This window comes from Sphaerodactylus townsendi, linkage group LG11 (assembly GCF_021028975.2).
Source record: "Sphaerodactylus townsendi isolate TG3544 linkage group LG11, MPM_Stown_v2.3, whole genome shotgun sequence".
NCBI lineage: Eukaryota > Metazoa > Chordata > Lepidosauria > Squamata > Sphaerodactylidae > Sphaerodactylus > Sphaerodactylus townsendi.
In genome coordinates, this window is record NC_059435.1 from 64,339,663 (window position 1) to 64,352,749 (window position 13,087).

Here is a 13,087-nt window from a genome sequence, read left to right on the forward strand (position 1 = left end):
ATAGAAATTGTGTAGTTACAGAAGAAAACAGGCAGGAAGTACTGGACCCTAAGAACCCAAGGAAATATTAATCCTTTTCAGCAAAACCCAGCCCAGCGCTCTATCAGCAAAATCTCACCTGATGTTCCCAGATTTCACCCAAAGGATTAAATAAACCTGTTCTACAAAACCATGTGTTATTTCCTTCTCATTCTAAAAGTCAAATGTTACTCCAGTTTCAGATGCTTAAACTGTCTGATTTCCATCAATAACTGGATCATACCAGAACCAAAAGAATGGTTTGTCTTCATTTTACATGAAACATGACCCATTATACCACGTCTCAAGTGTCTTCAATAACAGTATTCACATTTATCGATTGAATGGAACTCTACTTTAATCCGAAGCCACTTTACATGCCATTGAAAATATCAGGGAATACCATTCTCACCCACTCTTTAAAGTTTCCTGCAGCGACAATAAGCTTGTAAGTTATGGTTAAAGCTGATTAACTTGGATCTCTCTAAAGTGAATCCAAAATCCACCTGCAGAGTAGTGTCCTAATTGTACTGCACTTATCTCTTCTATAATAAGAAATATACTCTCTCTTCTGTAATAAGCTTCCTTCCTAATCATACTGGAAAAGGAAATCACTGAGTTAATGAGGTTACATTTCCCTCTTTCTGCAACTCCGCTGTACTAGTGAACATCAGCCACTGCTTAGGATCTCTGCTCCTGTTGATGGCACGCTAACCTAAGGGTTTCTGAGGCCATCTCCAACAGTCCTTCTAATAAAAGGTAACTATTTTTCCCTATTGAGTTTGAGCAATTTTGTTAGTTGCTATTTTGTTAGTTTTGTTCTCAGCCCAGCCTCAGTGTTCTCCATAGCAGGATGCAGCCACCGAATATAGAAGCAGGAAGCGGGAACCGCAGTTCTGCCCATTTGTAGATTGCATTTCTTTCAATGCTGCAGTCGATCCCAGGATCAGAGATCAACAAATATGTGGACCAGAGGGTACCAGTTCAGCTAGGCTTCAGCATGAAGCCTCACGTAGTATTCAGGTTATCCTATCCAAAGCATAGACCCCTTCCGCACATGAAGAATAATGCACTTCCAATCCACTTTCACAACTGTTTGCAAGTGGATTTTGCTATTCCACACAGTAAAATCCAGTTGCAAAGTGAACTGAAAGTGGATTGAAAGTGCATCATTCTGCAGGTGCGGAAGAGGCCATAGTTAGGGCTGCCTTAAATAACTTGTCAAACCAAAGGTTCATCAAACTCATTGAATTTTCAGGAGCAGCAAACTAAATGCCCCAGGAAGCTTACAAACATGGCGTTAACAGGAATGACTTTCTCCTGTCATTTACTCCCAGTATCAGGTGTTCAGAAATGTACACCCTTTATACATCAGGGAGGGGTAATGGGGTCCATTCAGCTATTGCAACAAGAGCTACTGAGATGTGGATCATATACATCTCTGCACGCATGACATTGCCATTGGAGGTATTCACTTCAACCTCAAAAAAAAAGGTGGAAGGATAACAGGAATCAGGCATGTTACACAGAGTTATTGGTGCTGTTGATCTGCCTAGTTCAAAAACCCTTATTTTATTTTTGTATTTTAAAAGTGTATAAACAGTTTCCATTGGCTTCATGTGCTCAGCGCAGTCACAGAATTTAGTGTCAGCCCGCAGCACCTCTCAATAGCTTACAGTTTCTCAAAGAATTTATCTTAGGACTTTTGTTACCACTTCCAGTTGCCACATATATCTGAAAAAATTCTGCCCAGGCTGTAATAATCCACAGACACCAGAATAATATCACCGCTGCAGCCCGGGGGGCAAATGAAAGCCATGCTAAGCAATATCTTCTTTCATTATTGCTGGTTCTTCTATGCTGTAATGGAAATACAGATTATATCTACAAAAATGTAATTATATCACCAGTTTGGGAAAATGAATTTTCTCAACCAATAACGTTGCGGAAGCCCTGATGCACAAAACCACAAGGTTACAGAGAGAAATTATGAGAGCTAATTTTCATCGGCAAGGTATTTTACTCACACCTACACAAAAGCAGCGCAGTAAACTGATATCTTTCTTACATAGTACAGCTTCGTTTTGTTCCTCTATACTTGACAACACTTGTCTATACTTGACAACAATTCAGAAGTAGAGAGAACATATAGGCCACAAATAGGATTGTCACCTTAGGCTTTCCCTAGTTTAGGAATACCTACAGAGTAGCGAACTACATGGCCTTTCATCTTCCAAAGCCCTTTTTTGGTCACAAATACTTAGGTTCTAAGCGTAGCTACAGCTGACAACCTCCAGGTAGTAGCTGATGATCTCTGAGGATTACAACTGATCTCCAAATGGTAGAGAAAATGGAGAAAATGAGCACTTTTGGAAGGTCCCTCTCCAAATCCTACCTTTCTTAGGTTCCACCCCCAAATTTCCCAGTATTTTCCAACCCAGAGTTGACAACCCTAAGTGCAGCCCATAGTAGATAATAAAAGACTGATTTGTATTTTTATGCACTGGTAAAAATTAAGCTTTTACAGCCCTTTCCAAAGCTACAGGCGGTGGGACACCATACCAATGTGGTGATACTTCACCATCACCTCCAAAAGGGCTTTCTGGAGACAACGCTCCAATCTCCCCCCTCGGAAAGCCCCGTGGGGCTTAGAGAACTTAAGTCACCCCAGAGGTTGACATAAGTCCTAGGACTGGGGCACCACGCTCCCAGTCCAAAGCCCTGGGAAGAAGCCAACTAATGTTGGCTCTGCCTGCGGAAATCCCCCCCCCCCCCCCCCGACGTCCATTCTGAAATGCCAACACAGCCCTGTCGTGTCCCAGTCTTTCAGGTTTTGCCACAGCAGGGCTGAGGGGAAGGTGGTCACCGGCATGTCTGCCTCCTCTCTCTGGGGAAGTCCCCTAGCGAGGGTAAACACACTGCTGCAAGGCCGTGCCACTCTCTCAAGCCCTTTCACACAGACCCTTTGGATGGGTTCCTTGTTTCATTACTAAAAGATCTTCAGATTGATAGTGTTTGGTGAATGAAACTGCTTATGTGCTTTCATCTATTATCAATCAGTTGCATTTTTGATGTGGTAAAATTACAATTCCATTTGTTTGTAAATAGAGATCCTTGTCGCTAACTTTGCTAATGTTTGCACACTGCCAGAATAAAATGCCGCCCTCAAATGTGTGCATGACTTCTCTATTTCCTTTACTTAACACTTCTCCATTTCATCCTCATTACCTCTTGGGACAATAGTATACCTCAAGATTAAATACTGTGTCCAGTTATTAAGTCAATACTTCTGACTTCTGCCAAAATTTGAGCTACAAATAATATTAAAAGCAAGCAAAATGTAAGAGTGCTGGGCTCAGAAGGCAAACGCTGCTTGTTCAGACAAATGGCGAGAATGTCAACACAAAGCACAGAGCAGGGAAGCTAAAACTTCTTTGTTCAGATCTTGCTTATCGTAAGTTTATTGAGTCTTTTCTCACTCACATCTCCTGTGCAATATATTTGTTGCAAGGAATACAGAATACAGAATTTGTGACATTTAAAAAAGCATAATACTGTTAATGTTAAATGTTACTGTAAATGTTAAATTGTATAGCTGACAAATTCTGGCACATCACTGCGTTTAGTTATTTTGGCCCACAATGTGACATTCAATAAAAAACTGGCCACCATGTGACACTGCCTGTTCTCACCACAGCGACCACAGCCTCTATCTTACACACACACACACACACAAGGTCAAAATGTGAGCTTCCGCTTGAATACATTAATGGGTTGTTGCATTCAGAAAAGGTAGCATGATCTCGGTGGAAAGCGCCGTCAAGTCTTATGGCGTCATGACTTATGGCGAAGCTGTAGGGTTTTCAAGGCAAGAGATATTCAATAGGGGCCTGCCATTGCTTGCCTTCACATCACAACCATGGTATTCCTTGGAGGACTCCCATCCAAATACTAGCCAAGGCTGAGCCTGTTTAGCTTCTGAAATCTGATGAGATCGGGCTATCCTGGGATAATTAGGGTTTTGGGACCACAGTCAAGTATTAATAAAGTAACAAACCAATGCTTTCACACACAAAAATGAGTGAGCTAGCCAGTGGTGGGATCCAAAAATTTTAGTAACAGGTTCCCATGGTGGTGGGATTCGAACTGTGGTGTAGCGCCAATGGGGCTGGGCGGGGCACGACGGGGGCGTGGCCAGCATTCCGGGGTGGGGCATTCCTGGCCGGGGCTGTGGCAAGGACGGGAAACAAATGCATGCAGGCGCAGGCTGCCACGCACGCCGGTGCACCTCCTGCTAGACTGCTTCAAGTTCTGCGCACTACTGCTGAGAGGAGAGGCATAACTAAGGCAAAAATCACGTGGCAAAATCACCAATTAGTAACCCCCTCTCGGCACACACAAATAATTAGTAACCTACTCTCGGGAACCTGTGAGAACCTGCTGGATCCCACCTCTGGGGCTAGCATATTTCTTTTCAAATGTCTGTTACTGATTCATTCCAAAAGGGGGAGGACTTCACCTATAATATTTCATGCAGCACAGAAATAAACACTAACCACAAAGGGGAGGGGAGAAGGATGGGGGTGGTAAGAAAAGAAGCCAATTTCAGAAACTGATCAGCAGAGAAAAGCTTGTCAGTAGTTAAAAAAGAACCAGCAGGAAAGGTGGCAGTGAAGCACGATAAATAAATCCACTGCTGAATACTGCAAAATTACAACACAGTAGCAAGATAGTTACATAAGAGGCACAAGGACCCAGAAGGAATTCATCTAAACTGTTCTGTGCAGCACGTAAAAGAAAAGCACCTGAAATATCCAAAATAGCCTATTTTACCCCAAGAATTCTCTGCCATCAGAGGCTGTAATAATTCCTCATAGTGTAACAACTTATAAAAGCCAAGCGGTGAAGGAGGATGGGAACATCGAACCGTCATGGGGCAGGGCATTCAAGGCTCTCCTCTTAAGGATGAGGGAGTCCCTAAAAGCTGGTGATTCTCCGTGAGTCAAGCCCAAGCTATCAGTTTCCTGGCAGCTGAGTCACCAGATCTACAGGAGTGGGTGTGAGGGAGAATACCAATGACTGTGATGCTATAAAATGAGGGAGGGGGTGTTATTGGGTTACAAGCTGATTTAGGGGCAAACAGACACTGCATAAATTACTCTTTCCATACTGTACTAGAATACAAATGAAGAATTAAAAAGAGAAATACTCCGAAACCAATGGGGAAGCATTTTCACCTCCTCGCAGGTCAACGATGGATTTAAACAAGCAGAGGACCTGTGAAGATTCAAGGAGAGGAATCCACAGTCACTTTTCCTCTTTGCTTCCCCATGGTAGTGCCTGCAGCCTCTCCCCGTTCCTTCTAGCCCAGCTACCCACCTACCTCGTTTCTATGTTTCTCCCTATGGCAGTTTCTGAGAGGTCTTGAACCTTAAAGCAATAAACGGACTCTGTATTGTTGATCAGCAGCATTTATTGATTGGCATCGAAGCACCCAGCTTGCCTAAGCCAGTTCTGGCAAACCTGACTTTTGCTATCCTCTTTATTCGGATGTTAATCTCCCCGTCCATTTTCCCCAAAAAAGTGAGAAAGAGTTATTTCAGAGCTGAGGTGCCCAAAGGTTGGCAATAGATGGATATAAACAGTGGTGGGATCCAAAAACTTTAGTAACAGGTTCCCATGGTGGTGGGATTCATAGCGCACAATGGGGCTGGGTGGGGCACGATGGGGGTGTGGCCGGGCATTCCGGGGGCAGGGCATTAATAATTTCTCTGTTACTGTAAAAAACTCTTACTGTAAAAAAAAGTTACTAATTTCCAGCTGGTATCTTTCTGTCCATAATTTAAACTCATTATAGCAAGTCCTATCGTCTACTGCCAACAGAAACAACTACTTCTCCTCTAATTGACTGTCTGACAAATTCTTACTTTTGTTTCTAGAAATCAAAAGAAGGATACTTTCCTTAAACAAGGAACTTTACCATATTTCTAAAACATGTTTTTAAAACAGCCCAACAGGGAGAATTATCCCATTTTCTACCTTCGCTAACCAGCCACATAGGAAACAACAGGACTTTATGATTTTTGGACCTAATGGAAAAGCAAACCCAATTAGTAACCCCCTCTCGGCACACACAAATAATTAGTAACCCACTCTCGGGAACTGATGAGAACCTGCTGGATCCCACCTCTGGATATAAAGTGTTGTTGTTTTTCTTAACTTGTAAAACACAGATAGCGCAAATAATGAGGCAGAGTCAGTTGCTTTTCTGAAATAATGTTTACTTACTAACAGGAAAGGGTAACTTGGAGGAAAAATAAAAAAAAATCTTTCTAACTAGCTAGCTCTAACAGCCAGCTTACTGTTTAGACTATTACATGGCGACTGGGCGACTGACCACGTGCAGAGTGCAACAAAGAACATATATCTTAAGCCTACATGCAGACCTGCATGTAGCCCACCCAACCAATAGGTATCCATTACCTGGTCACTGACTTCTGACCTCACTAACTAATTAACATGCAACAATTAACTCCTTCATTACTGGATTGTGTGACTGGCACGTGCCTAATCCCAACATAAAGCCACCTGGCCCTCTGCCCCTCAGGACAACAGAAACATCCTGTTTCCCATGAGACCAAATGTGTCAGGAGTAAGCCTAGTTATCTACTCAGTATGTGAAGCCATAAAGCAAAGATCAAGCAAAGAATGTCCCAATATAGCAGTGGCAACATATAGTAGGCTGGATACATATATCTTGTAGCAATTACATTGAGTTAGGAATGCATCTCAATCAACTAGATACAATCCTCCTCATTCCTACTTGCCTGTTTGTTTGTTTCCCCTCTATAGTTTTCCCTTTTTCACTCTTCCTCCCTTCAGCTTTACCTTCCCTTCCTCCTCTCTTATACATTTGGATCTTCTCCCACCTCAAAACACACTAACTGAGGCTTGGAATGCTCAGTTATGTTGCTTGTGGGTTGCTAGGAATGTTTAAAAAAATGGTAGCCTAGATTTCACAGTGAGGTCTTTTGATGTCTCAGGGGTACACTTTTCTTAAAGAAGCAGATACTGCATCGATGACTTTGGGGTGGGGGGGGGGGAGGCAACTCCCCATGTAACTTTAAACAGTTTTTCAAACCTGGAACTTCCTCTAGACTTACAAGGGGCATCCCCTCTTTCTATCCTTAGTTTCATAGAGTTTTTCATCCACACTGTTTCAGAATTAGATATATCATGCAAGGGACCTGAGACCCTCATTGGTGGAATTCCATTCCCCATCCCCCCCCCCCAATCCTTTGCTCACCAACCAGTCTGCCTGCCTGCTTGTGGTAAGATTTTACCAGCTGTTCAATGGGATGTACCTGCAAGTAACCCACAAAAGAGAACCAGTATTGTACTGTCATTCGGGTGTCACCACCCTACAATCTGGGAGACCCAGGTTTAAATCGCCACACTGCTGTGCAAGTCAGCTGGGTGACCTCACAGGATTGTTGTGAGGAAAAATGGAGGATAGCAGAACGATGTAAGTTTCTGTGAGTTCCTTTTAGGGAGAAAATTTGGGTAAAAAGTAGATAAATAAATAAAACAGCTGGACTAAGCTATGCTTCATTGCAAGGCCTTCTTTGATATGTACTTTAGGATTCCTTTGCAGCAGGTCTTTTTTTTTTCTTTTATTCTCTGGACGTCACAAGGATGTTTTTTTTTCTCCCAAGCATATCCAACAATGATGCCTGCACTCAAAAATCAGATTGCTTCGAAAATGCTTACAGCTTCAACCGAAGAACATCTCTTTAGAAATGTCCTACTGAATTCATCTTATTTTGCAATCTCCAAGAACATTTTTTCTGGGAGTAAGTTCCAATGACTAGATCTGAGTCAGACTCTGAGCAGATCTGCTTTAAGATAGCATTGCTACTCCCTAGTACAAGTGTATTTCAGCCTTATTCCCTGCAATTTAAAATCATTTATGCACCTATTCCAGATTTACTCCAATTCTCATCTGGCTACACGTGTATACATGAAGAGAAACTATAGGAAATCAGGAAACTATAAAAAGGTAAGAACTACAAGAGCATTGGTACATAGACATATAAGCCAGTCTGAGATTTTGATTTAGTGAATCAGTGACATCAAAACCTCAAACTGATTGTGCAACTTTTCCAACTAGCCAACGCCACAAACAACTCCTCTGAGATTCCAAAAAGGGGGGGGGGTGAGTCGGAGTGTGTATGTGTGTAAGTCGGTCGGACTCTTTAGTCGCCATCATTTTTATACCTATTTATTCTACTGTTTACAATGTGGCAGGCATTTTAATGTTTAATACTGTATTGTTTTATTGTGTTTTAATTGTTGCAACCCACCCTGAGCCCTTTGGGATAGGGCGGGATAAAAATGTGAAATAATAAATAAAATGTAAACCACCTGACAGAGTAGAGACACAGAGAGCAGCAGGCTGCTATCACAAGTGACGTTTTAGTTGGTTATAAAATCTTCTAAAAGTTCAATAAAAAAGCCTACACTGGTTGCAACATTTCACACTAGCTCTCTTCTGCTTCCAGTCCCTGGTGAACTATGCTCCTGCCGACATAAAGCTGCTCACATTGCCCTGCAAACCAAAACAAGATATATTTCCTCTAAAACACGTGCACTTTGATATGGAGGGTGCAGGAAAACCAGAAGATCAAAAATAGTGATGCGAAAGCATGCTCCTGCTTCTAGCCTTTTCCTGATTCATCCTAGAATGATCCCTCAATATTACAAATATTACTCAGTACACACTTGCTGCATGATGTATCAATGACCTTGAAAGGTCGTGACTCAGAGGTACTTCCTTTTATGTCTGTTCCCAGAATGCTAGCACAACACATGCCCCTCTATACTTTGTCTCCAGGCAGGTTAATAAAATTAGACCCCCCCCCCCACCTGTCCTCTCCCCAGAGAGAGACACTTTTTATCTTCCTCCAGATAAAAATTCAATGCCTTTAGGTTGGATGTTCTCTTTTATTTTTTTTCCCTCTCCTGCAAGAAAACAAAACGCTGCCGGAACAAGGGATTTGGCTGCAGTCCCAGTTCTAGTTTCCGGACCTCGCCCTTCTCTCTCGGTTGCTTGCATGCTACAGTTGTCTTGGCCGTTAATAGTGAAACCTTAAACTTTCCCACGGAGTTCAACGGGACTTACTCCCTAGTAAGTGCATTTGGGATTGCAGGCTTAGATGAGCCAATCTTGAGAAGATGGCTTAATTTCAGGCAGAGATGGAGATGCCGAAGCACATAGCAAGATTGTAGCTTCCTCATAGGGGCAGCTTGTGTTTTGATTATATAAGCTCCAGTCGTGCAGGAACGAGAGCCAGAATTCACCCTCTGGCTGAGGCACATTTTATTCTCTTTTTTAAATAAAGGGGACTCGGGGAGGTGATTTTTGCATCTCCTCCAGACCCCAGCTCTCTTGGCACAGAAGGGGTCCCCGAGAAGATGCTGGCTGCTGAGCGTCACGTTCTCTTGCTGGCACGACGAATGCAAAAGATCATTTTGGGGTTTGGAGAAACCGCATGCCTCCAGGCTTACTAGCGGTCTCCAACTGCGTGGCTTAAGGCGTCCTAGCAACACACCGTCCTCGCAACAAGGCTCCAATCCCCATGCATGTTTGTTTGCTCAGAAGGTTCCTCGCTGGCAAACGCGCGGAGCGTTGCAACCTTAGGAGACCCAGGTTCGAGTCTTGCCGGGACACCCCCGTCCCTAATCACAAACGCGTGCGTGGTTTCACATAAAGGGATTCTAAGCCTGGACTCAGGGCATCCCTGCTGCCCAGATCCCGGGGTCGTTCTTTTTTCAGACCCGGTTTACAGAAAGAAAAAGACGCGCGCGCCGCTTTCGTTTCCTTTCCAGCAGAAATGACGCACAGAGGCACAATCCGCAGCAACTTGCCGCGAATCACGTACACACTGGAGGCGGAGCCTCGCTGGACGGTCCTTCCGTGTGAAGGAGCGTCCCTCTTGTGTCGCTGGCATGGCCGGGGTGGGAGGGGGGAAACACGAGGGAGAGCGATGCCCGCCAGATTCCCCCACCGGGCCCGCGCGGGCGGGCGGCGGGCGACGTGCGACTCTTCCTCGCGCGCAGCCTTAGCAACCTCGCTGCAGCCACTTGGCCTCACACGACCTTTTACCTCCTGCCCCCCCCCCCCAGCAGCAGCCAAGCCGCTTGCTTTAACCCCTTCCTCCGCAGGTGCCTACGAGGAAGGTTCGCAATAGGGCCCCCGACTGTAGAGGGGCACAGCCAAGGCGGCTCTTGTACTACTTGCAACCTTGCGCCCTAGGCGCACGTGGCCCTGTTACCCAGGCGCGTACCCGGCCGGTCCAGGAAGGGCTGACTCGTCTGGCATCCCAGAACCAGCCTGCTGGCCTGGTCGCAACTGTTGGGGCAAACGCATCACAGAACTGGGGTGTTGTGGGGTTTCCAGAGTGTATGGCCATATTCCAGTAGCATTTTCTCCTGACGTTTCGCCTGCATCTGTGGCTGGCATCTTCAGATACAGCCCGGAAACCCCACAACACCCCAGTGATTCTGGCCAGGAAAGGCTTGGACATTACAAGAACTCCTTGGATAGCGGTTAGGGATGCCAGGCTCCAAGATGTGATCTGGGATCCCCTGCCTAGACTTGCAGCTCATCTCCAGACTGCAGATATCAATTCTGGAGGAAATGGGTGCTTTGAAAACTGGACTCTATGCCTGAGGTCCCTGTCTCTCCAGGCTCCATCCCCAAACCTTCAGGAGTACCCCCAACCTGCATCGGGCAGTCCTAAACCCTGTCCCCTGGCCACCAGACCTGGCAACTCCAGTTAGGAAAGCCTGAATTCCAAGCATGCTTTTTCCTGGTTCCTGATCTATTCCTTAAAAGTATCCATTGGATATCACTTAACCATCCTCACAAAGACTTCAGAAATAAATGTCAATCTGTTACAGCCAACCTTCCGCACCCACAAAGGAACGTAACTGTCTGTGTGGTGTTGTGGTTAAGAGTGTCGGACTAGTGTCTGGAAGACCCAGGTTCAAATTCCCACTGGTTCCATGGAAGCATGCTGGGCGAGTTTGGGTTGAGGTGTATGAGGGGTGCATGCCACCCCTCTCACCCCCTCCCCTCCTAGCTTAACCTTCTCCACAGGGTTGGTGTGAGGATAAAACCGAGGAGAATGATGCTTCAAGTCCTCCCAGGGGAGAAAAGCAGGGTATAAATGAATTAAAAATGACAGCCTGGCCATTGTGCTGTGGCATAAACTTTTTTCCTTTTTACTGTGGCATAAACTGATGGGGACATCAGATGCATCTTTAAGAAGCCACAATCATTCTTGTTGACTTGTGGGACACTTTGAAATCCGTTTTGTTCCCCTGGCGGCCCAATGAGCAGGAGCGCATGTAAGTTGTTCTAATTTGCAGGCCCAAGAGGGATTAATTAGTCCAAGCCAAAACTGTGATTTTGTACGTGTCAGTTTTGTTCAGACCATCTTCTCTCAAGACTGGATTATTTTAAGCACACGGGAGTTTTCTGGAGCAAGTAATGTATGTTCTGCAACCTTTAGTGGTTGGTGGGTGCCCGGAGCATCTCATTTTGTCATGCAGGATCCTTTTAAAGTATGTCCTCAAGTGAAGGGAAAGAAGTTGGATATCAGGGCAACAGGCGGATCTATAACCCGGGAGTGGTGGCTGGCACGTCCACCAGACCAGTCCCTCGGTTACATGCTTTCAGCCAATCCACATAATGGATGCCCTGGCTCTCTTCCTCCTGCTGTTTTGCCTAGAAAGAGGGGCTCAGCGTGATAACAGAGTTCCCAGGGAGCCGTCTGTCCTCTTGCAAGAATGTCACACGTTTGGGAATGCGAAGGGAGGAGGGAACGCTTGCCAGCCTGCCTGCAGCTCAGACAACTGGATGAGAAAAGAATCCCACAGCAGTGTCCCCCTCCCCTTTTCACAGTTATTTACAGATGCCACCCATATCGCACGGCCTACTACTAACTTCCACCCCCCACCCCCATAAAAAAGCCAGCTTCCTCCTACCAGCCCTCATGCTCCCAAACAGTAACATCTTTCAGACTGCGCTTGGGGTTCCCATTGGTTGTTTCTGGTCCAGCCATCCTATGTATGCTGCCATGACCTCCGGGGAAGGGAGGGGAATCGAAATGCCGCGAATTCACCCCCAACTTCGCCCCCTTGGGAGCATCCCTCAGTACTCCCAATCAGTATCCCCAGCATCTTTTCCACGCAGTTGCCGACCCAGAGCCCTATCCGCATCTGCCGCAAGTCCCCGCTTTCACAGCATCCCACGCCCCACATGGACTCCGGCTTCCATCCTCCGCACAGCGCCCCCTAGAGGCCTCTCGCCCCCACCCCCGTCGTGCAGGGGTCCCGCTCCTCGCCCCGGCCGGGTTGACTTACCCTGCGCGTCGCCGCCGCTAGTGAGCACCCCGATGGCTTTGCCGGTCCCCGACAGGTTCTCGATGAACTTCTTGTCCGGCATGGTGGAGCGGAGGATGCGGTGCTCCCGAATGTCGTCCTTGGGCGCGGAAGGGCTGCCTGGCGCTTTCTTGGGTGGAGGTGCAGGTGGAGGTGGAGGGGTTCGCGCTGCAGAGAAGTGCAAGGTTATTGGGGGGGGGGGGGCTTTTCAGGCAAACGTGTCGGCCGTCTGAAATCTTGGGTTCTGCTCTAGATCAGAAGCGGGGGGGGGGACGTCTCAAGAAGGGGAGGGGCGAAGGGAACCCGGGAGGAGGATGCGCTGTCCAGCCTGGCCGCCCAAACCAACCAACCACCGGCGCCCCTCCTGCAGCCGCTACTGCCGCGCCGTTCTCCCCTCCTTCCCGGTGACAGCTCCATGCAAAGCAGCCCCGGCCCCGCCCCTTCCCCGAGCAAACGCTTTGATAGGCAGGCCGAGGGAACCAATGAGAAAAAAGCTGCCGGAATGGGACTGTGATCTCGGGAGGGATGCGAATGGGCAGTATGTGATGCAGGTCGGCCAAGTGGGAGGGCAGATACGGAGGGACTGGAGGAGGCAGAGTAACGGAGGGGCCGCTGCAGACAA

General features: G+C 46.5%; 1 protein-coding gene across 3 annotated transcripts in view; it reads right to left on the bottom strand.

Moving 5' to 3' along the window:
* Positions 1 to 12,853, bottom strand: part of LOC125441245 (phosphofructokinase, platelet) — a 54,523-nt gene extending 41,670 nt beyond the window's left edge. Inside the window, exon 1 of one of the 3 annotated variants that reach the window (XM_048511701.1) lies at positions 12,448 to 12,853. In XM_048511701.1, coding sequence (XP_048367658.1) covers positions 12,448 to 12,529 — 82 coding nt within the window. In that variant the 5' untranslated portion in view covers positions 12,530 to 12,853. The remainder of the gene's footprint in view (positions 1 to 12,447) is intronic. The other 2 variants (XM_048511700.1, XM_048511699.1) reach the window with 2 other exon arrangements.
* Between the last annotated feature and the right edge of the window lie 234 nt (positions 12,854 to 13,087).